The following is a 21,750-nucleotide window of genomic DNA, read 5'->3' on the forward strand; positions in this document are numbered from 1 at the left end:
CGAGTGCTTGACACCCCGGCCCAGAAAAGTCCCGTCCATCCAAACCTAGTCATGCTGGGAGGCAAAAACTCTTACAGGCAGGTGCAGAAATTCATAATTATTGCTTTTAAATGGGCAGGTTGAGCACTGATGAGGAAATGGATCTCTCCCCCCCCCCTAAAATTCAGCTCAGGTTGCTCTGTGGAAATCACGAATCTTCTTCGAATGTTCTGTAGCTACACTAAAAACAGTAACTTTAGGAGGCTGAATCGACATTTCGTTGCTCGCTGGCGAAAAGATGATCAGCATCACTTTCCTTGGCAGGGAGTTCCACAGATTCAGAGCAGATTCAGTTCTGAGGGGGTGCGAGCCAAAATGACACATCAGTCCAGACTCACGGCACAAATCAAATCAAATTCAGCCTCTTAGAATTTTTTTTAACCCCAATCTTTAAATTTGCCTAGTACATGAATCTGTGAGGCTGTCTGAAATCTGCCAGGTTTTCTTCCCATCTTTGGGGGTCTGTCCCATGCGCAAACATTATGTACAGATGAAATTAAACAAACAGCCATTATGTTTTTCACGTTGTCGTTACGTGCCATCAAGTCACCTCTGACGTAAGGTGACCCCCATCAAGGAGTAACCTCCAACATTGTCCTATCATTTACAAACTTTCCCAGGTTTTTGAAAATTCAAGCTTGGGGTTTCCTTTAGAGAGTCAGTCCATCTTGTATTTTGGTCTTCCTCTCTTCCTGCTGCCCTGTCTTCCAAATTTCCCAGCGTGAGGGTCTTTTCCAGCAAATCGCACCCCCTCACGATGTGCCTCAAAATATCACAACCTCAGTTTGGGTTTTCCAATGTCTTGACTATATACATGAACCCATCGGTTCAATTTTCCAACAACGTCCACGAGAGCCACTCAGCTGGCCTCATGGGAATAATAGACAGCGGCCAACTCAAATATCCCATAAAAGAACATGAGTCGGCAAAGAGTAAATGTTGTCTAGAGGGGCGAGGTAAAAATCGAACAAATAAATAAAATAAATAAATAAAGAGCGCATAGGCGGACAGACATGAACTTGGAAGTTTTCATGACCTCCGTGGTGATCATGGCACCATCAAGCAACAGAACAAGGAGAGAAGAGAATTTACACGCATGTAGGTCTTTGGGCTTCCTGTTTGCATGATGCACCGATCATCCGAATCTGCTCTGCTTTGCCATGTCAAGCAACAACGTCAGCACACCAAGACCTCTGCACAAACAGACACATTTGTGGGCCACTTACCACTGTGGTGTTGGCCATGGAACCATTAGAAGCCCCCGTCCATCTCAAACCAAGTCCTGTCCCGGGTTCAGGAGACGGCAGGCCCAAACAGCCACTGCAGCAACTTAGGGATGTGTTGTGTGTCACACTTGAAGGTGTGTGTGTGCGTGCGTGTGTGTGCTCCAGACCATAGGTGGGGGAGGGGCCAGCTCCTCCCCTCCATCCACAGCCCAAAGAAGGGACCCCCCCCCACCCTGCCCTGTTCAGAAGGCTGGGAAGGGATCCAGAGGTTGGGAGTTCGATTCCTCAGTGTGCTTCTTACGAGCACAGCCAGCCTGGGTGGCCTTGGGCCAGCTGCATTGTCCCAGGGCGCTCCCAGGAGAAAACTCCTTTTGAGGACTCTCTATCTGGGAAACCCAGAAAAAAGGTTAACAAGAAGTCAAAGTTGACTTGACGGCACATGAGAATTGGGATAACCGGTGTGGTGAACAAAGTGATGGACTATAAGGCTCCGGTGACCTGGGTTCGAATCCCCGCTCAGCTGCGGACACTACCTGGGAGATTGGAACCAGTAAAGCTACTCTGTAAACATTTTGCTGACCTTGAAAGCTCTACTGGGGTTGCTATACGTTGGTTGCGAGCACATAACAACGACGACGACCCACTTAAGACACCCTTATAAAGTGGGAACGCCATGAGCACACCATATTCCGAAGATCCTCAGCCTCTAGATTGATATAATTTCCTTTTGAAAAATTCATTGCCTGCCTTCCTCCTAGAAGCATTGCCTGTTCTGCCCCGTCTCCTGAAGCCGGGGAACATCCGCAAGGCTAAGTCAACCGGTGGATTCACTGAGGTCTTCTCTGGCAGTTTGCTGGGAGGTCAGATTTTCCTCCCTCCATCTCCACGTCCTTCCCATCCGCAGCTCCCAGAGCCAGAGCAAGCGTAGCTGCTCAGCCACAAAGCTCCATCCTTAGAAGGCAAGCGGCCAGCGGGTAAAACATGCTTTGGAGATTCGAACCCTGTTCTCCAGAATCCTAGTCCGTCACTCTTTCTACTACCCCACACTGGGAGTCCAAAATAGGGGTCGCTCCCTCAAATATTCAAAGATCTCCCCGTGCAACATCTAGTTGGAATCCATACATGAACCACCTAAAGGACATCAGTATTATGATTCCCATATGATTGTGAGTTGGCTACCGTCCTTAGTACCCTCACAGCAGAAGTGAAATTCAAAACAGATTTTCCAGGATGTGTCACTCAGTCTTTTTAGACACTGCGTTACACTTGCTGACATTTGCAAGAGGGAAAATTAAACGCACCGGACCTCATGTTAGTCCTGCTCCAGCAAAACACCCCGTCTTATGACAACATTTGGATCAACGCCTTTATTACGGCTAAGCATTTACGGATTAGGGTCCGCACCTCAGCCGATGTAGGGGGTTCCTCTAGGCTGCCAGCTATCTAGGCATCAGGAATGTGTTTGGTAGTCAGTTGGGGGTGTGTGTTGCATGCACATGTGCATTGAATCGCAAGCTACAGGGTCCCTGGGAAAGCTGAAGGCAAAACACACAGACATGGAAAGCAAGTATTAAATTTGAAATGCATGCAAGAGGCGTACGGCAGCCGTCCGAATTTTTTTGCAGCGCCTGTTTTTCCTCCTCCGTCGATGGGGCACAAGTTCTCAACACCCCTTTTGTGCCAGAGCCCCGCACACCATCACCATAAAGAGAATCCGGTCCAAATGGGTGGCAGCATTAACATTTATTTTGAAAAGGGCACCCCGACTACTTTATTCAAAAATAAATCAACTCTCTCTCTCCCATCCATAAAAGTGACCTTTGGGAAGATCAACGAGAAAGGTTCCGGCTGTCTCCGGCCCCGTGTCTGACACGAGAGAGTGCATGTTGTGTACCTGAAACATCTTCTAAAGACGGCATGCACAGAATGGGAGGGGGGGGGAAATAATGTTTATGCACCGTTGCTTCCTCGGATGCTCCCCCCCCTTTGTAAAAAAATTAAGCCGCCTTGGAATAATCTGCTAAAGCAGAGAGACGGGAGTGCGGCAGGTTCTAGACGTAGCTGAGCTGCAACTCCCAGCAGGAGTTTCTTTTAATATCTGGCAGCCACCCGGTGGTCTCCGGAAAGTCCTCTCCTCAAGGTTCAGATTTTGCATACTCAAGTGTCTATGGCTTCCTTTACGGAGTCAACCCATCTCATGTCTGATTCTGCTCTCCTGTTTTCTTAAGAGGGGGGCCTCTCTCAGCTTCCTGTATTTCGGGAGTTGGCGGTGGAAAGCACAGGAACAGAGGCCGTTGTTCGAAATCCAAACGGACCCAAGAGGACCCCAGACGTCCAGAAAGGGCACACGGCCTGATTTAACAGCTGCTGCTGCTGCCAGGGTCTGGTTCCTCTCTTATTTCTTCCTCTTTCTTGTTGTATTGAGATCCTGGCCTTCTCCTGCCAGCTGGAGGCACCCCGGGCTCTCCGCCTGCTGCTTCACCCGCACAAGGGCTACACGGCGAGCAGGTGAGGCAGAGAGTCTATGACTGGCCTTTCAGGATCCGGTGGGCATGTTCAAGCCAGGTCCTAGGGTCATCGTCCAGTGGCCTCACCACCAGCCCGAAAATGGGACTGAGCTTTAGGACTTCTCTGCACACACTGGGACGGAGGCCTTCCCGTTTTACATCCTCACAGAGCGGTGTAGAGGCCGTTTGGATGCAGCTGGGGGAGGTTAAGGATGTGCAAGGCAGTTAAGGACCTGCAGCCGAGGTTACTCGGCTTGACAAATGCAGTATTGTGTTCTGCAAAATCTGGCTCCAGAGGTAGGCGATGTAGGCCAAAAAATTGCTTACTGGTTTAGGTCTCTGGCTGTGGAGTCCGAGGTTGGGAGTTTGAATCCCCTCCACTGGGCCTCCTGTGAGTACAGCCAGCCTGGGTGGCCTTGGGCAAAAGCTGCAAAGTCAACCCAGAGTAAACGCAGAAGAAAGGAACGGGAAACCACTTCTGAGTATTCTCTGCTTGGAAAACCCTGAAAAGGGTCACTTGTTAGTCAGAATCAACTTGATGGCATGCAGTTATTATTAAATAAGAAATGGGGGAAATCAATAATGAAATTACAGCACCAGGCAAGTATATACTGTGAGAACAGTCTTGATAGGTGTAACTAATGAAAGTTATAGGTCTTTGAAACTATTTTAGGGAACAGGAACCTTGGGTAATTCATCCATCTTTTTTTCTCCATCATCATTAGTGTTATCGTGTTTTGATTTTTCCCGGGAGTGGGTGGGAAGAGGGAGATTTTAGGGAAGGGAAGAATGTTTCCTGACAAATGTTTCCTTGCCAGAGCATTTCCCCAACCAACCACCCTGGTCTTCTTTTCCGTTCCAGCTAATCAGGGATCCTCAAAAAAACGAACAGAACGAGGTCACAGCGCCAGGTAAACCAATCAGCACCAGCATCACCGAAGCCCAACAAAGAAAAGCCAAGCAGGGAGTGAAGCAGAAACACAAAGAATAAATTCACTTTATGTAAGGGACTATCAACACATGCTTTTCACGGACAAAACTTGTAAAGCAGCTTCTTTAAAAAAAGGGAAGTCTGAAACCACTTCCCTTCACCGCCCGCCACCACCTCCCGCTCCCGCTGTCTGTCACAGCCTTCCTGGATGCTCTCTTGTGATTTCTACAGGATGGAAAAACTAGTTGACCACAAAGAACAGAGGAAATCAAAGCACATCTGGGGTGTGTGGGTTGTAAGAGCCAGCGCTGTCCATCGTGCTTGGTTGACGGGGCATTCACCCCCTGCCTCCCCCCAAAGCTCCCGTCTGGCTCATGCATGCGGCATGAGAGCCCGTCGGGTGGGTTCGGGTGATTCAGCCGGCACAGCTTCCTCCTGGCATGCAGCTCGCTTCTCAGTAAACGCAGAGGTCTGGGAACTTCATCTCGTACACCGGGATGGAATGGCTCTGGGGCTGCCCATAAGCGGCTGTGATGGTTCCCGAAGGGCTCGGAGGGGGTCTGCAGCAAAGGGGAGGGGAAGGAAAGCAAGAAGACATTATCCCTGGGGCACCACAGAGAGAAAGTCATGTTTCGTGATAAATATGCATCGGATGTAAGCTATAATGCAGGCCTTCTGTGGCATTTTCCTCTGAATCCGTAAACGATTTCCCCCAAATTTCAGCCATTTGTCTCTCACACACATATAAGAACAAGCAGAGAGACAGCACCTCTCTTGCTTGTGGCCAATGGGCTGACGTGACAAAACAGACTCGCTGTTTTCTAGCAACCAAACCACTTTAGGTACAGTTGTGCCCCACTTGACGATTACCCCGTTTAACGATGAATCCGCTTCACAATGATTTTTTTGTGATCGTAAAAGCGATCGCAAAATGATGTTTGAATGGGTTTTTTTCGCTTCGCGATGATCGGTTCCCTGCTTCGGGAACTGATTTTTCGCTAAACGATGTTTTGTCAACAGCTGATCAGCGGTTTTCAAAATGGCTGCCGGCTCTCAAAATGACCGCCCGCTGTTTTTAGGAGGCATTTTTCACAAGACAGGCACCGGAAAATGGCCGCCCTATGGAGGATCTTCGCTTTGCAATGAGATATTTCACCCATTAGAACGCATTAGCCGGTTTCTAATGCATTCTAATGGGCTTTTTAATTTCGCTTGACGAGGATTCCGCTTAACAGCGATTTCAACGGCACGGATTATCCTCGTCAAGCGAGGCACCACTGTATCTGGTTGTGGAGCTGGAGGTTAGGAGTTCGAATCCCCCACTGGGTCTCTTTGGCTAGGGGTTGGACTCGGTGATCCACAGGGTCCCTTCCAGCCCTGCAGTTCTAAGATCATTGTCGTTATGAGAAGCCAGGGTGTGCGGGGAAGTAGAAGTGTTGTGCTCTGACTGTCAGGAAGATGGGCCTCATTGGGGTTGTTTCCTTTGGGAGGGGCAAGTGGGATTCTCACAGGGGCCGAGAATCACCCATGAGATTTAAGCCAATTACTATGATGGGTGTAAGCAAGAAGCCCACATCCTCTTGCTTATACCCACCGTTGCAGTGCAACTGGTGTAAATCTTATTGGTGAACAGCAGGAAGTTAAGAAGTTAGAGCAAGCATCGCCTGTCGTTGACAAAGCCTTTGCCACTTGGGCATAGCATCAAAGCTCCACAGGAATTTGGCCTTTACACTTTTAAACGCATATCCCAAAGTGAACAGACCCTAAAAACCCTACATGTCACTACTTGGGAGTTTTCATTGGGATCAGAAAACATGCCATCGGTCCTTGAGCACACCTTCTGAGGGTTAAAAGGATGGGGGAGCAGGGCAGGCGAAAGAAGCACAGAAGCCCGAGGCAGAAAAATGCTAAATAGGGAACGTTCTAAACATGAAACAAACACCGCTGGAGTGAAGCAGGGACGTTCACCTGCACAAAACCTCACGGAGGCCCCTGATGCTGCACAGGAGTTGCACCAAATGAAGAATAATAGTCAGCAAAAAATAAGATTAAAATTTAAAAAAGGAACTTTCCGAGCCACATCTTCGCACACAGGTTTAAGCCTCATGGAAGGCTACTCCATTGACTGATCCCGGACTCTGAAGCCAGGATCCTGTGGAGACTTTTATTCTGGAATTCTTTTCGGAGTGAGAAAAACAAGGGTGCCACAAGAACACAACCATGCTCTCTACTCTTTATGTTCCTTCCGGGTATGTTTTTTCATATTTAGCCAGCCGCTAATGATAAGGGGTTACTGCTCGGAGTAAAGGCCACACGTGAAGCCCCCCTGACTCAGGCACAACACAGAACTGTACGATGAAGCGCAGCTGATACTCTGAATTAGTGGCAACCTGCCACGGAACTGACGTCGTTTCCCCGACACTGGGGCAAGTTACCCAAGAGGATGGTGGCCACTGATGTACTGCAACCTGGCTTTGTTCCATAACAATGACATTCACATCTGAGGGCTTGTTCCCCATGTGGCTAGCTTCTCCCGTGCTCTTGCCTCATCATCCTACCCACCCAGTCCTTCTTCCCCTTGAGCTTGCCACATTCCCTTACCTTATGGTGATCTCAAATATCTGGTTGAGCTTGCTCTGGAGTAGAGTCGCCTGCAATGAAAACGAACGGGGTTACAAGCACGACACCTGTCCAAGGGGTTCAGCCTGGAGGCAGGCGGTGCATGACGGCCTCTCCCAATTTGAAGGGACACATGTCCAGCAGGCCGAGGCAAAAAGGCCGTCCCGAAACCAGCAAAACCAGGGAGCTGGGCAGGAGACAGATTGGATTTGTCTTCAGTGTAGAGGGGATTGTGTTACTCTCGAATTGGCCTTTTCAGCCACACTAGATGCTGTTCCAAGTCCTCCATTTGGAGCACATTCCCGAGGTTTCTGGAGACTGAAGGAGGCCTACACACCTCCAAGATTCCCCCCCCCCCCAGTCTAACTTTCAGAGGTTGCTGACAATGCAACTCTTCCTAAGGGCCTTTTTTTCTTTTCTTTTTTAAAAAAATTGTTAAATTCATTTTCATAGGGATAGGGGGTTATGGTACAAATAGGGTGGACCAGGTAAAATGAGGGGGAAGAAATGCTAGGAAAAGGTAAATTTCCAGAGAGTGAAAAGTATTCTTAACTCCGCGTATACAATTATATTAAAAACAGAAATCATACCAGGAGAAACAGAAAACCTTATAAAAAATTTTCAGGAACTCTTATCATTACTAATCTTCAATTTTCTTGGACCTGTACCTTTTAAAAGTCTACCTGTACCTGTTTTAACTGTGCTGTGAGCCAATCTTGAGGTCCCCGTTCTGGAGGAAGGTGGGAGGATATAAATCCAATACAGAAGGGTTTGGGAGGGGGGCAAGCAGGAGACGAGAAGCCAACACCTACCCGGGCACCGCAATGGGCGGCGATTTCCTCGAAGGGCGCTTTCTGGAACTTTTCGACCACCTGCCGTCTCCTCTCTCGCTCCTGTTCCTCCACAGCAACGCTGTCAACTTAACAGAGATGGAGAAGAAGAGGAGAGATTACAATGGATTGCAAGACCGAAAGGATACCAGAATAAAGGGTTCAGTGTGTGTGTGTGTGTGTGTAGGATCCCTGATTGTTTGGGAGGAGGACACCAACTGTAAGTAATGAAATGTTTTTATTCCTTCTCCCACCGATGTCTTGGAGTGAGTTAATGAGACCGTAAGTGCCAGTTAATGAGAAAAGGAGTGGACGATCTGGGGAACTTCTAGCTATTTTCCTCTGCGAGTTCCTGTATTTCTACTGCAATAGCCATGGGAATTTTAGCAGAAATTCAAAACTCTGCAACAATACGCAGACCGGAAAGAGAGACGCCATGATTGTTTACCCAACAAGATACTCACCAATGGCTTTCTTCAGCGTCTCATACGTAATCTGTTCAGCAGGTGCTCTCTTTTTGTGGGGTGGGGGGAGGACGACAGAAGCAGACAGAGGATGGAAACATTAGAATTCAGGAGCTTTAAGACTGGATTGCATTTCAGGTAAGAATTTCCACAAGAGAGGTTAAGTATTATTAACCACTTATAAATAATGTATTTTCGAAGGCTTTCACGGCCAGGTGGTTGTGGGTTTTCCGGGCCATTTGGACATGTTCTGGAGGTTTTTCTTTCTAACGTTTCCCCCGTCTCTGTAGCCGGCCTCTTCAGAGGACAGGAGTCAGAACTCCGTCTGTGTTCTGGTGTAGTGTGTGGGATGTTGGCCACAGAGACTGGCAAAGCGTTACGAAGAAAAAACTCCCAGAACACGGCCAAACAGCCCGAAAAGCAACCACCATTTCTAAGAACTGCTTATAAAGCATCCAAGTGAATGTCTCTTCTTTATAAAAGGCACTTCTTTCACTCCTTCTGAGAAACAAAAATGGCTCTACTAAACCCAGACCTCAGTCTCTGTGGCCGGCCTCTTCAGAGGACAGGAGTCAGAACTCTGTGCGTGCTCTGGTGCACTTTTGTGGGATGGTACAACAAACTTATAAATATTTGGGGCTGGCACAAAGCCTCCTTAAATTGATTTTATTCATTGAATAAAGTTTACATGCCACTTTTAAGTATTAAATAAAAAAAATTCATCTCCCAACATTTCCATCTCTCTCCCAAACCCTAACATTCTGTCTAAAGACGGAAGTAGGAGAGAAGGACCGCACCAGACCATCGTGCCTACACCCAGAAGGAGCTAAAGACCATCTGCCGGCCATTAAGAGCCTCGTGGCGCAGTGGTTAAAACGCTGTACTGCAGCTAAAACTGTGCTCACGACCTGGGGTTCAAATCCCAGGTAGCCGGCTCAAGGTTGACTCAGCCTTCCATCCTTCCGAGGTCAGTAAAATGAGTACCCAGCTTGCTGGGGGGGGCAATGTGTAGCCTTTATAATTAAAATTGTAAACCGCCCAGAGAGTGCTTGTAGCACTATGGGGCGGTATATAAGTCCAATAAATAAATAAATATAAATAAATAAGTACATTTTTCTATAGCCCGCTTCTCTCTCTTGCCCGGGAAAGACCATGCGTACAGCACAGAAAAGTCGTACCTCTTCTCTTTCAGGACTATTTCTCGACTCCACTTCCACCTGCAAGGAGATGGTCTCCCCGATGCTCTTCCTCTTGGACAGCCTGTCTTCGTCTGAAAGGGGGAAATCATCCTCTTATCCTAGAGCTTTCCTCCTTCTCTGCCTGGCTCAGGGAGGCCAACGAGGGAGGCAGGCCAGTGGCTAGCTTTTAAGCCTTTGTCCCCTCCTAGCGCAGGAAAGTGCATTCAAAGGGACCGTGAGATTATGCCTCTGGGCAATGGGACCAGGTGAGTCCAATTCCACAGGTGCAGTGAATCCACTCCACGTTTTGCTTTCTACTTTACAGGAATATCTGTAGGCATCCTTCAATAAATGGTTGTGTTGATTTTCACCACGTCTCTCTAAGCTCAATAAACCTTGGCTTGTTTGCCGGCATGAATGCATCTCTGATCTTAACGTTGCTTTCAGAGCCGGCCTCCAGAATGAGGCCAGTGCCCTGATATCAGAATGAGTTGCCCCGGGGCAAAAAATAATCACCCGCTGCACATTTTCTGCCCCATTTGATTGGAATGGATTCTCACTCAATATGTGGGATGCATAGTTTCTATACAGCACACGTGTGCACTGGCTCCGAGGTATGGTCGCGTGCCATTCGAGGACACCATTAACTCTCCCGGATCTTGGGAAAGTTACTTTTTGGGATCACGACTCCCAGAATCCTTTAAATGCTGCCCAGCCAGTGAAGCTCTTCCTGGAAAACTCAAATCAGTCCTTCTTTAGTTTCTACCAGCAAGCACAGCCCATTGATTTTTAAGCAAACTTTGAAATCCCGACCGGCAGGAGAGACACTTCGAAAACTTACGATGCTCTCAGGTATGCGTGTTCTTGACATGCTCGACTGCATGTATTCCTTTTCCTCCTTCCCTCCCATCCACCCCATCACCATGCATCCCACCTGCGCACCTGTCAGCTGGGGAATATAAGGGCTGCCGAGCCGGTCTGAATTATAGCCGCTTCCTCCCAGCACCTCGCTGATCTTGCTCTGCCGGAAGAGGATCTCGGGGCCCAGGCAGTCCAGGTTCCTTGAAAGTCTACGGGGTGGGACAGGAGAGGCCGTGAGAAGGGTTCCCGGAGACCTAAGCCTGCTCCCCCCCCCATCCCCTTCGACAGGGGATGAAGGACGCAGAGAGCGAGATCCAAGCAGAAAGGAGCAAGCGACCCGGGGTGGGCTGTGCTGGAGGAAATCGGATCAGTCTTTGCTACTGCCAGACGACAGAAGCTCGCTGGTCTGCGCGAATTTCGTGACTTCCACGGGAGCGGCTCCTAGATTTCCCTTACCTGGGCTTCTCTGTAAACACGCCTTCCGGAAGCAGATAGGGGGCCTCCTTCTGTCGCATCTCGATGACCTGGCGGAAGGAGGAAGAGCGGATCAGACGGCCAAGAGAAGCGAGTCTCAAGCCAAAGCACCCGGGCATCAGTTAAGGGACATGGATGGAGGAGCCAAGGTGGAAGTGGAGAAAGCTAAGGCCTCCACCACCAGGTGGGCAACGATACAACCCACCCTCAAAGTCTAGGTATTTCTGGAGTCAGCCAAACCATCCAGTGCAAGAAGGCAGCAGGAAAAGAGGAAGACCCAATAACACAAGATGGACGGACTCCCTGAAGGAAGCCACAGGCTTGAGTTTACAAGAGCTGAGCCAGGCAGCGGAGGACAGTAGATTTTGGAGGTCACACATTCATAGGGTCGCCCTAAGTTGGAGGCGACTCGATTGCACATCAGAATAACAGCAGAGAGTCAACAGAGCCCTGTCCGTATTCAAAATGTGCTTTCCATCCAATGGGGGGGGGAAAGTGGGGGGAGAGATGAGCAAGGTGATATGGGAGCTGCAAAGATAAGGCCACCGTTGTGTTAGGGTCCCGTGCCACGGCTGCCACGTTCTGCTCGTGGCTGCCCGGACACGTCTGTCTGTCTGTCTGATGTGGACACAAGAATCCAGGACGAGACGCGCCTTGGGCCTGATCCAGCCGTGGGTCTCTTCATGAAAGGAACAAAGCGTTAAGGGAAGGGGGGCTGTGAACGGCCAAAGGGCCCACCTCGTGGATGTGCTGGCAGAAAGCGGGCACGGTGGTCAGCTGGCTGATGAGGTTCAGGTAGGCGGCTCCGAGGGCGTAGATGGCACAGCGGCAGTACAGAGGGAGGTCGTCCTCGCTGACCTGGGCCAGATCCTGCCAAAGGGGACAGAGCCGTTACAGATCTCAAGCCCTCACCCGAGGGGGACCCCCTCTTTCAGCCCTTCCCTGATTCTCATCCTCGGCCCTTCGATCTGCTTCACGAAAACAAAACACGGTGCTTGATCGCGCAAACCACCTTTGCAATAAATAATAACCATCTTTTTTTGAAAAAAATAATACTGATTCAGGCTTTACGACAACAGATCAGATCGTGTGAATAGGCGGCTTTTTTGTTTGGATGAAAAATTCTCAAGAACAATCCGGTCATTAGAATGACAGAATTGTTCTGAGAAGGACAGCGACTAATTTAAGGATTATTCATCCACGTGTTTGCTATAATTCCAGGAACTTCCGTCCCAGAACGAACGATAACCCAGCGGTGCCACAGAAACACCTTTTTCGCGGTGTGGCGAGATTCATTTCGGGCCCGTTACCTGGAAGGCTGAATCTATTCCTGCATCCTTCAGGGTGGCTGGTGGACTTGGTCCAGAGTCCTCGCCCTGATTTTGGGGCCAGGGAAGGGAACCCTTTCCTTGGCTGAAGTACGCAACCTTCTCTGCATCCACAAAGCCTCGTGGATGTCATTCTGCTTCTTTCCATCCGGGGTCACAGCCCTCGGAACCCAGGCCACAGTAGTAACGGGCCAACATCCTTTTCCCTATTCAACGAGGGAGACGGCTGCCGAGAGATGCTCTCTGGGCAGCCGAAGGATGCTGAGCGTCCCCCAACGCTTCACGCCTATCTTTGGAAATGGATGGAATTCATTCATGGTGAGGAGCAAACGGGCGGGAGTTTCTTTGCTCAAAAGGCCATGCCTTTCACTGGGCAGTTTTGAGGGTGAACCCACGGGCAGGTCTAACAAGGAGAGGAAACGAGAGTGCCCACCTGGCCAAGATCGGGCATCCGCCTCATGGCCCAGCACCTACCTACCTGCATGGCCAGCACCAGACGGATGAGGTCCACCACCACCTCCTCGTTGGCCAGCTCGATGCTGATGAGGGCCAGCAGGGCGTAGAGGGCCTCGTAGTGAGCCCGGGCGTTGTTATCCTCCTTGCACGTCAGGTACATGTGCCGATAGAGCTGCTGGGAGTGCTGTGGAAATAAGAGGACAGTGGCTTGTCGTGAGGCAGAAAGCCATCCTGTGGTCTTCTGCTCTTAAAAACAGCGCCCCAGGAGGTTCCGGACCATCAAGAACTTTGTCCACGGAGCCGATGAAGACAGAAAGCCGCTGGTGCCTTTTTAAGCCCAAGGAAACGTCAGAGATGGCCTTCTGCTTTGGGGAGCCCATACAGGCCCCTAGCTGAATAGGGTCGTCACAGTTAGGAGCTACATGGATGGCGCCCGTCCGCCTCACACGGGCACAAGGGCTACCGTCTGACTTGGGCCACCAAAGCACCCCCTGGATCGCCTAAGCCTCCAGAAACAGAAACTGGCAAAAAAGGAGCGGAGAACGTGTGAGACAAAGCAGGGGGCTTTTTTCCTACATTCAAGGCTCCCACTAAGCGGGTGGCGGGACACTCACGAAAACAGCTTTTAAGCTTCAAAGATTGTCTTTCACGGAAGTGAGCCACCTGGGGTCCTTTTTTAAGGAGAGATTCGGGGTAAAAAATACTCCGAACGAACGTATCCAGTCAATGTTTTTTATACAAGCAGCTTCCGCGTGGTGTCATCATCGGGGCAGAATCCTTCCTCACCCATCAAACCCCTCGGCTTAAATACATCACAGAATGGCTGAAACAGTTCAGAGGTTGAGGTCTCTGGCTGCTGAGCCAGAGGTTGGGAGTTCGATACCCACCCCCACCCGACCCCGGCCCTCCTTGACCATGGCTGGTCTTGATGATCCATGGGGCCCCTTTCCAGCTCTGCAGTTCTAAGGTGGTGATGATTACAAAAACTTACCATTATTATTTTTGGAATTAACCCCCCCCCCCTTGGATCCCACGACCAGCTGAGCTATTTTGGGACATGCAGGTTTTTTTTTTTAAAAAAAGAACATTTCTGAATGCAAAACCACTGTCCCTGATATCAAGTCAACATTTCTCCAGCGTTGGCACCAACGCTACCTTTATTGAAAGGATATCAGTGCAGTAAATGAGTGAGCCAGCGAGTAAATGAATGAATGAATGAATGAATGAATGAATGAATGTCTTGTTGATGCTACCCAGAGCGACAGGCGGCTCACATCTGGATCTTCACATTCACTATAACCTCCTCTGGATTTGCTTTGCGAAGCCTTGTTAGCTAGACGATCAACCCTGAATCTTCTACCTGAAAGTTTTTGGGAAACCCCAGCCTTTCCTCCAAAGCACCTGCTTGTACCTTTTTCATGAAGACCGTGTCCTGGCGGGAACACTTGTCCACTTTCAGCTTCAGGATGGAGATGTCGTTGATGGTGCTGTTCAAAAAGAGAGAGAGAGAGACCAAAAAAAAAGGAGATGAAGACAGAGGGAGTTGTGGTGGATGCAAGCCAGAACAAGGGACAGGGAAAAGGGGAAGTTTGCGCTCGGTCTGGAAACATTCCAAGCCTCTGATAAAACCATAGTCACATTATCTAACAAAGCAAGCAGCTGACAAATCAGAGCCCAAGTACTTGCAGTGGAAGGCTGAAAATATTTTTGATCGATCGCGAACAATTTTTCATGAATGTGACGGATTGAGAAATGATTGAAAAGGAGGGCCTTTTTTTTCTTGCATTCCTTTTTCTGTTTTCCATTGTCCTTCCTCTCAAGCGGCCACATCGGCCAAGCTGACTGGCTACACCGCGTCCCACTCTGAGATCCATCCCTAACTGGCAGGATCCATCCACACATCTCCAACCCAGGGATCAGCAGAAGCAGCTGCTTGGCAGTGAAACCAGAGCAATGAAGTATTCTGACGGAGAAGCAAGGGTGACCGAGTGGTGCAGTTTGACTTTATTTCGTTCCATTTTTATTTGCAACGTATTTTTTACCTATCCAAAAAGTCTAACTCGTTCTACATGGTGTAGCCATGAATAACACAACTGATTAATCTTTTAAGGTACGAAAAGTTTCTTGGTGGTTTTTTTTTTCCTTCAAAAGACTCACAAGGCTGTATTCACGTGTGTGGACGTAGGGAGAAATACATGCAGTCCAAAAACCTATCTGCACCAGCAATCAAATACAGCCTTATTTCAAATACATACTGCAGAACAGAGAGAGATTCACGGGAAGAGTGTTTGTGTGTCAACGGCTCTAAAACTCGCCATGAAAATTAAGGAAATGGACCTTTGCCGTCAAGGAAGGGTAACCACAGAAACATGTGTGAAAGCTGTAATGGTTGGACAAGGACGTTTGTAATATCACTGCTCACACTGTCAAAGACTGATGGTTATGATACCATCCCCAGTGAGTGGCATAGTGGTGAACTGGGAAAGGCAGGGATGTGTGTCATCATGACAGTTCCCACAGCCAAGCCCCTTACGACCAAGAAAGTCCCAAAATGCAGGAATCCATGGCGGGTGTCTTTTGTAAAGTTAATGGCTCTTAATGGCCAATTTAAGAGCAAATCACCCTCAACGCTTTTGCATTACAACCAGGAAAGTTTCCAATAAGATTCTTGGCAATATTTGTTCCTCTCCGAGCTAACAGGACTGTGGCTAAGCTCAGAGGGAACATAGAAGAAGTCTCTCTCTCTCTGTGTGTGTGTGTGCGTGTGTGTCCCCTCTGAACCAGAAAGGCCGTTGGCTTCACCCATTGCAAGCCCTGGTTTTTACTCCGCTACTCCCTGTCCCGCTCCACCCCAAACAAGAGGCAAGGCCTGCCCACCTGATGGTCTGGAACTTGTGCTTGTTTCCGTGGCGGTCGATGAAGCTGATGAGAATCTGCAGGACAAAGAGGCGGATTTCGGGGTCGTCCATCAAAGCCATGGACAGGAGCCTGTCCAGGAAGGAGCTGGGCAAAGCGGTCATCATGTTGCTGCATTGGAACCCGGTGGAAACCTGGCAACCACACAGGGATCATCTCCGTTAACCAGTGCCTCCCGGCTCCAAAATTTAATTCAACAGCATGCCATTCTGCCCTGTGGGTGATCCCTTTTTTTCCAGGGTTACCCGGATATACTCAGAAGTGGTTTCCCCTTCCCTTCTTCCGGGGTGCCCCGGGGGAACTGTGCATCTGGCCCAAGGCTGGTTCTGGGGCCAAAAGCACAACGTTCCTGCCATGCCATAGTTCCCTCCCCACCAGAAACTAGTGTGATGATCATAATAACCATAGAACGGCAGAGCTGGAAGGGACCCTCTGGAATCACCGAGTCCCGTCCTTGCCAAGGAGGTCCAAGTGGGGGGGGGGGAATCGAACCCCCGACCAATGGGCTCCACAGCCAGAGGCTTAAACCACTGAGCTCTCCAGCCGTTCTCTGTCTGGGTGTTTCTGTTCCCTACCTGCAGAAGGGATTTGAGTAGCATGATCTGCGTCAGGCGATTCCTGTTCTCCCTAAGGAAAGAAAAGATGCAGGTTCAAAGCCCCAACGGGGAAAGTCAAGCGTAACCGAAATCCTACAGCAGCAGCAACCCCCCCACCACAGATCTACGCCACTTCATCCGCTGGACGTAACACGGCGTATCCGGTGGGATCAACGAACGAACAACCAAACCGTACACAGTTCATACAAACGTTTTTTTGTGGATGTGTCCCGAAAGGAGGAGAGCTTCTGCTCCGGCCAAGGGACACATTTTAGTGTCTCCTGAAGACCAGGTAGAGGCTGGAAAGAGTCGACCCTCAAGCTTTCCGGGTGGGAACGAGGCAGGAAGGGAGGAAAAAGGGAGGGAAATGGCTTCACCTACTCTGTGTCCCCATTTTCTTTCTTGAAAGCAACGGAGCCTCTACCTCCATGTCAAGGGTGTGGGGCCCAGGCAAGCTGCCTGTTGGCCCATCCGCTGGTGTTGGCAAGGTGGACAAAAATCAAATGATTTTTTTTTAAATTTATTTAAATCATGATTTAAATTAAAAAAATGTTTTTTTGAAAAAATTAAGTCATCAAGCTTCCTCCCCCAGCCCCATTTTTTCAGATTTAAATGATGGTTTAAATCATTTGGATTTGTGGGGCTAAATGTCCACCCAGTTCAGAGACCCGTTGCTCTCTTTCAGGGATATCCTCCTAGGGGTGGCCGTCGAAAAAGTAACTTCTCCAAGCCTTGCTCTGGAAGTTACCATTAGAAAACAGTTCAGCAGAGCTGTGCGCCGTGATCTCGCCCAGGGTCACTCAACAAGGATAGTCTCCCTGATATTTCAAGGGGTCTTACTCTTGAGAAAGTGCACACAGGACTGTTGTCTACAGCCGGGGTTCTTGACCTTGGGGAACCCGTGGGTTCTTGGACTGCCACTCCCAGAAATCCTGGCCTGCACAGCTGGCAGTGAAGGCTTCTGGGAGATGTAGTTCAAGAACACCTGAGTGACCCAAGCTTGGGGAACCACGAGTCTGTATCAGAGAGACCATGAACTATTCAGAAAGGTTCTCCAAACCCCTGAAAGGTTAACAAGTGTGATCAGATTTAGATTCCTTCCTTCCTTCCTTCCTTCCTTCCTTCCTTCCTTCCTTCCTTCCTTCCTTCCCTCCCTCCCTCCCTCCCTCCCTCCCCCCTTCCTTCCTTCCTTCCTTCCTTCCTTCCTTCCTTCCTTCCTTCCTTCCTTCCTTCCTTCCTTCCTTCCTTCCTTCCTTCCTTCCTTCCTTCCTTCTATCCATCATCAGTTCCTTCCTTCCTTCCTTCTATCCATCATCAGTTCCTTCCTTCCTTCCTTTTTATTTATTTATTTATTTATTTAATTTATATGCCGCCCACACTACCCGAAGGTCTCTGGGCGGCTTACAGCATTTAAAATACAATAAAATTATGTAGCAATTAAAATACAATTAATATATATATAAAATTGCCATCGGACCCACAGCTAATATTATTTCAGTTAAAAGCCTTCTGGAACAGGAAGGTTTTGACCTGGCGCCGAAATGTCATCAGTGTCGGCGCCAGACGAATCTCAGTCGGGAGGGCATTCCATAGTCTGGGGGCAGCTGCCGAAAAGGCCCTTTGTCTACAAGCCGTCCCTCTTACCTCCTTGAGGGACGGCTCTTTCAAAAGGGCCCCCTGGCTAGATCTTAACTGCCGGGTAGGCTCATATGGAAGGAGGCGGTCCTTCAGGTATCCAGGGCCCAAGCCGTTTAGGGCTTTATATGTCAAAACAAGCACTTTGAATTGGGCCCGGGCAGCAACTGGTAGCCAATGTAACTTATACAGAATCGGCTTGATATGTTCCCTGGCGGCCACACCACTCACCAGCCGCGCCGCTCGATTCTGGACCAGCTGCAGTCGCCGGACCGTCTTCAAAGGCAGCCCCACGTAGAGCGCATTGCAGTAATCTATACGGGATGTTACCAGTGCATGTGTAACTGTCATGAGACTCCGCTCGTCCAGGTAGGGCCGTAGCTGGTATAGTTTCCGCAGCTGGAGGAAGGCGCCCCTGGCCACCGAGTCCACCTGGGCTTCCAGTGTTAGACTGGGGTCCAGGAGCACCCCCAGGCTGCGGACCCTGTCCCTTAGGGGGAGTGTAACCCCATTCAGGGCAGGGAAATGGTCCTCCAACCTGTCCGGCGAAGCACTCACTAACAGCACTTCCGTCTTGTCTGGATTGAGTTTCAATTTATTGACCCTCATCCAGTCCATTATCAGGTCCAGACACGAGTTCAGCACAGAAACCGCCTCACCTGGATTGGTGGAAAACGAGAGGTAGAGCTGAGTGTCGTCAGCATATTGCTGACTCCTCAGCCCAAACCTCCTGATGACCTCTCCCAGCGGTTTCATGTAGATGTTAAACAGCATGGGGGACAGTATCGAGCCCTGAGGAACCCCATGACATGAATGCCATGGGGCAGAGCATGGCATTCCTTCCTTCCTTCCTTCCTTCCTTCCTTCCTTCCTTCCTTCCTTCCTTCCTTCCTTCCTTCCTTCCTTCCTTCCTTCCTTCCTTCTCTCCTTCTCTCCTTCTTTCCTTCCTGCCTTCTTTCCTTTCTTGTTTCTCCATCTTTCTTTAATATTCCTTCCTTATTTTCCTTCCTTCCTTGTTTCTCTTTCTTTAATCTTTTCTCCCTCCCTCCTTTCCGTCTATCTTTCTGTCTTTTCCTTCCTTCCTTCCTTTTCCTTCCTTCCTTCCTTCTCGCTTCCTTTTCCTTCCTTCCTTTTTCTTCCTTCCTTGTTTCTCCCTTTCTTTAATCTTTCCTCCCTCCCTCCCTCCCTTCGTTCCTTCCTTCTTTCCTTTCTTGTTTCTCCGTCTTTCTTTAATATTCCTTCCTTCTTTTCCTTCTTTCCTTTGTTTCTCCCCGTCTATCTTTAACCCTTCCTTCCTTCCTTCACACACAGCCAAAGGGCAGGGGATAATGGGAACAGCTCTCATATATTACACTGGGAAGTCTCAGAAGATCATCCCAAATGAAGCCTGGGCTCTAACACGCAGAGTTGAAAGCCCTTTATTTGGGCATCAATCAAGGCAACCCTTTCCTTACAACCGAAGGAAGGTGGATAAGGAGACGGATTCCCCAAAGGTTTTCCTTTGCATGGGGTTTAAAGGGTTCCTCTAACCCAGGAATGGGTAAATCCTGCGGCCTGGGATTGACAGCTCCCAGCAGCCCTAGCCTGCATTGTCAAAAGGAAGAGATGATGGGAATTGCATTCCAAAACAAAAAAGTCTGGAGGGCTCAATCCTGACTGGTATAGAAGGTGCAAAACGCCCACTTTTCTCTCTCGTTGCTTCCAATGGGCAGAAACAGCTTCGCACAAGTGGGGGACTCTGCGCCTCTTTGATCTTCCTTCCTTCCTTCCTTCCTTCCTTCCTTCCTTCCTTCCTTCCTTCCTTCCTTCCTTCCTTCCTTCCTTCCTTCCTTCCTTCCTTCCTTCCTTCCTTCCTTCCATTCCCTTTCCTTCCTTCCTTCCTTCCTTCCTTCCTTCCTTCCTTCCTTCCTTCCTTCCTTCCTTCCTTCCTTCCTTCCTTCCTTCCTTCCTTCCTTCCTTCCTTCCTTCCTTCCTTCCCTCCCTCCCTCCCTCCCTCGTTTCTCTGTTAATTCAAGTTAACGGAGAGGGAAGCCTTACATGCTTGAGTGCGCCTGCACACGGCCACCCTGTGGAACCCCACAGGCCTATTCCAGTCCTGCCCACTCCGGATGCTCTTGGACTACCACGCTCATCATACCGGCCAGCGTGGCCATGGGTGTGTGTGCAGGATCTGCAGTCCCCCCCCCACACACACATATACACACCTGGAGTGGGAGGAAGGACTCTACTGGAGAAACCACCACAAGAGGAAACAGATGCAGAAGCACCTCTGGAAACTGCTGGGTGCAAAACCCCCCACCCCTTTGAGACTCTGGTTTTTCCGATTCCCTTTTGCAAATCCAACCTCAGGCAGCAAGAAGCTCTCTTGCCCTTAAGACCGCCTTCGATACAGGGGAGGAAGAGGGAGGGAGGAAAGGCGACGAATTAAGGAGGACCAAAAAGGAGAGGCAGAGGAAATGGTCAAAGGACAGGAAGGAGGGGGGTGGAGAGAAAAAGAAGGGAAAAAAAGAGTTTGTTCTCACCCAGCTTTGCCCGCCATGTCTAGAGGATGATGCAGAGAAGGCAGCGGGACCTTGCTCATGATAAAGAGCATGACCTCCGACCTCTGATAGGTGGGCAGAGTGCTGGCAAAGGCACCTGGGGAGAAGACAGAGCATGCAAAGAGCGTCCCAGCCGAAGGAAGAGGAGAAGCATTAGGAGGAGGAGGAGGTGTGGGGAGGGGGACGGTGACACAGAGGCAGCCCGAGAGACTGAGAAGTGTGTGTGGGGGTGTCAGACACATCCTTTTCAAGCAGGGGGCGAAGGCCGGCATCTCCCTGAGACAGGGGACTCCATTTTCCCCATCTCCAGGAGCCCCTTCGATCCGATCGTGTGTCCAAGCCTCCCAGGCTGGGGAAACCCCTCCCTTTCCCATTCGGGGTGGGGGGGAAGGAATCCAGAGATGCCCTTTTGCAATAGCCGCTGTATGGGGTCTTCCCACGCCCACCATCCCTTTCTAAAAGTCTGATAATGCTTCCAGCCAGGACAGCTCTGAGAACAGGAGCTGGACCCCAAAAAGGGTCACCCCCTGGGCCGAATCCGGGAACCGAGAAAAGCGTGCGGGGCCGCATAAAATTCAGCAGCGGCTGGCGAAACGGACCAGCGGGTTTAGACGTCACTTGGCTCAGGTGGGCTGCCAACGGGACGGAACTCCTCCAAAGTAGACTGTGGACCGCTATGGGCCATCGTAGGGGCAAAAGTGGAACCTCCAGAGCTTGAGATAGTCTATCTCAGAAAACCAGTTTCTGCGGAGGAACAGGAAGGAAAGGTCCTGCTTTCCTGTCTGTGAGTTTCCCAAGTTGTCACCCAGGGCTGGTGCTGTGGGGGAAGAAAGATCCTGAGTCCCCCCCCCCATTGCCCTGTCCTGGCAGAGCGACTGAGTCCCGTTTCGATTTCCACCCTTCATTCTTCATCAAGGTACCTGGCTGGCTTCTTAAAACTAGAGCCCCTTGGATGGACTACACCTCCCAGCGTTCCTCAGCCTGCACAGCCACCAATTGGCTGCGTCCGTACAAGCTGATTGCGGGGCGACGGGACCTCTCTTTGCCCCCGGGTTCAGTCCCAAGCGGGCAGAGGCTCTAGAGAAGACCACTTTTTCCTCCCTCGCTTCCTCCTGCAAAGACTGCTTTCAAACCTGGGGGAAAAACCAAC

At 49.9% G+C, this 21,750-nt stretch overlaps 1 protein-coding gene across 6 annotated transcripts in view; it reads right to left on the reverse strand.

Annotated features, from left to right (window-relative positions):
- Window positions 1-4,740: 4,740 nt before the first annotated feature.
- Window positions 4,741-21,750, reverse strand: part of EFR3B (EFR3 homolog B) — a 109,815-nt gene continuing 92,805 nt past the window's right edge. For all 6 annotated transcript variants that reach the window (XM_072986197.2, XM_078381436.1, XM_072986196.2 and 3 more), the window contains 13 exons: window positions 20,583-20,697; window positions 16,405-16,456; window positions 15,791-15,963; window positions 14,325-14,400; window positions 12,936-13,097; window positions 11,868-11,999; window positions 11,112-11,179; window positions 10,737-10,864; window positions 9,795-9,886; window positions 8,617-8,665; window positions 8,135-8,241; window positions 7,305-7,354; window positions 4,741-5,263 (listed from right to left, as the gene is read on the reverse strand). In XM_072986197.2, coding sequence (XP_072842298.2) covers window positions 5,158-5,263; window positions 7,305-7,354; window positions 8,135-8,241; window positions 8,617-8,665; window positions 9,795-9,886; window positions 10,737-10,864; window positions 11,112-11,179; window positions 11,868-11,999; window positions 12,936-13,097; window positions 14,325-14,400; window positions 15,791-15,963; window positions 16,405-16,456; window positions 20,583-20,697 — 1,310 coding nt within the window. In that variant the 3' untranslated portion in view covers window positions 4,741-5,157. The remainder of the gene's footprint in view (window positions 5,264-7,304; window positions 7,355-8,134; window positions 8,242-8,616; window positions 8,666-9,794; window positions 9,887-10,736; window positions 10,865-11,111; window positions 11,180-11,867; window positions 12,000-12,935; window positions 13,098-14,324; window positions 14,401-15,790; window positions 15,964-16,404; window positions 16,457-20,582; window positions 20,698-21,750) is intronic.

The sequence above is a fragment of the Pogona vitticeps genome, chromosome 1 (genome assembly GCF_051106095.1).
Source record: "Pogona vitticeps strain Pit_001003342236 chromosome 1, PviZW2.1, whole genome shotgun sequence".
NCBI lineage: Eukaryota > Metazoa > Chordata > Lepidosauria > Squamata > Agamidae > Pogona > Pogona vitticeps.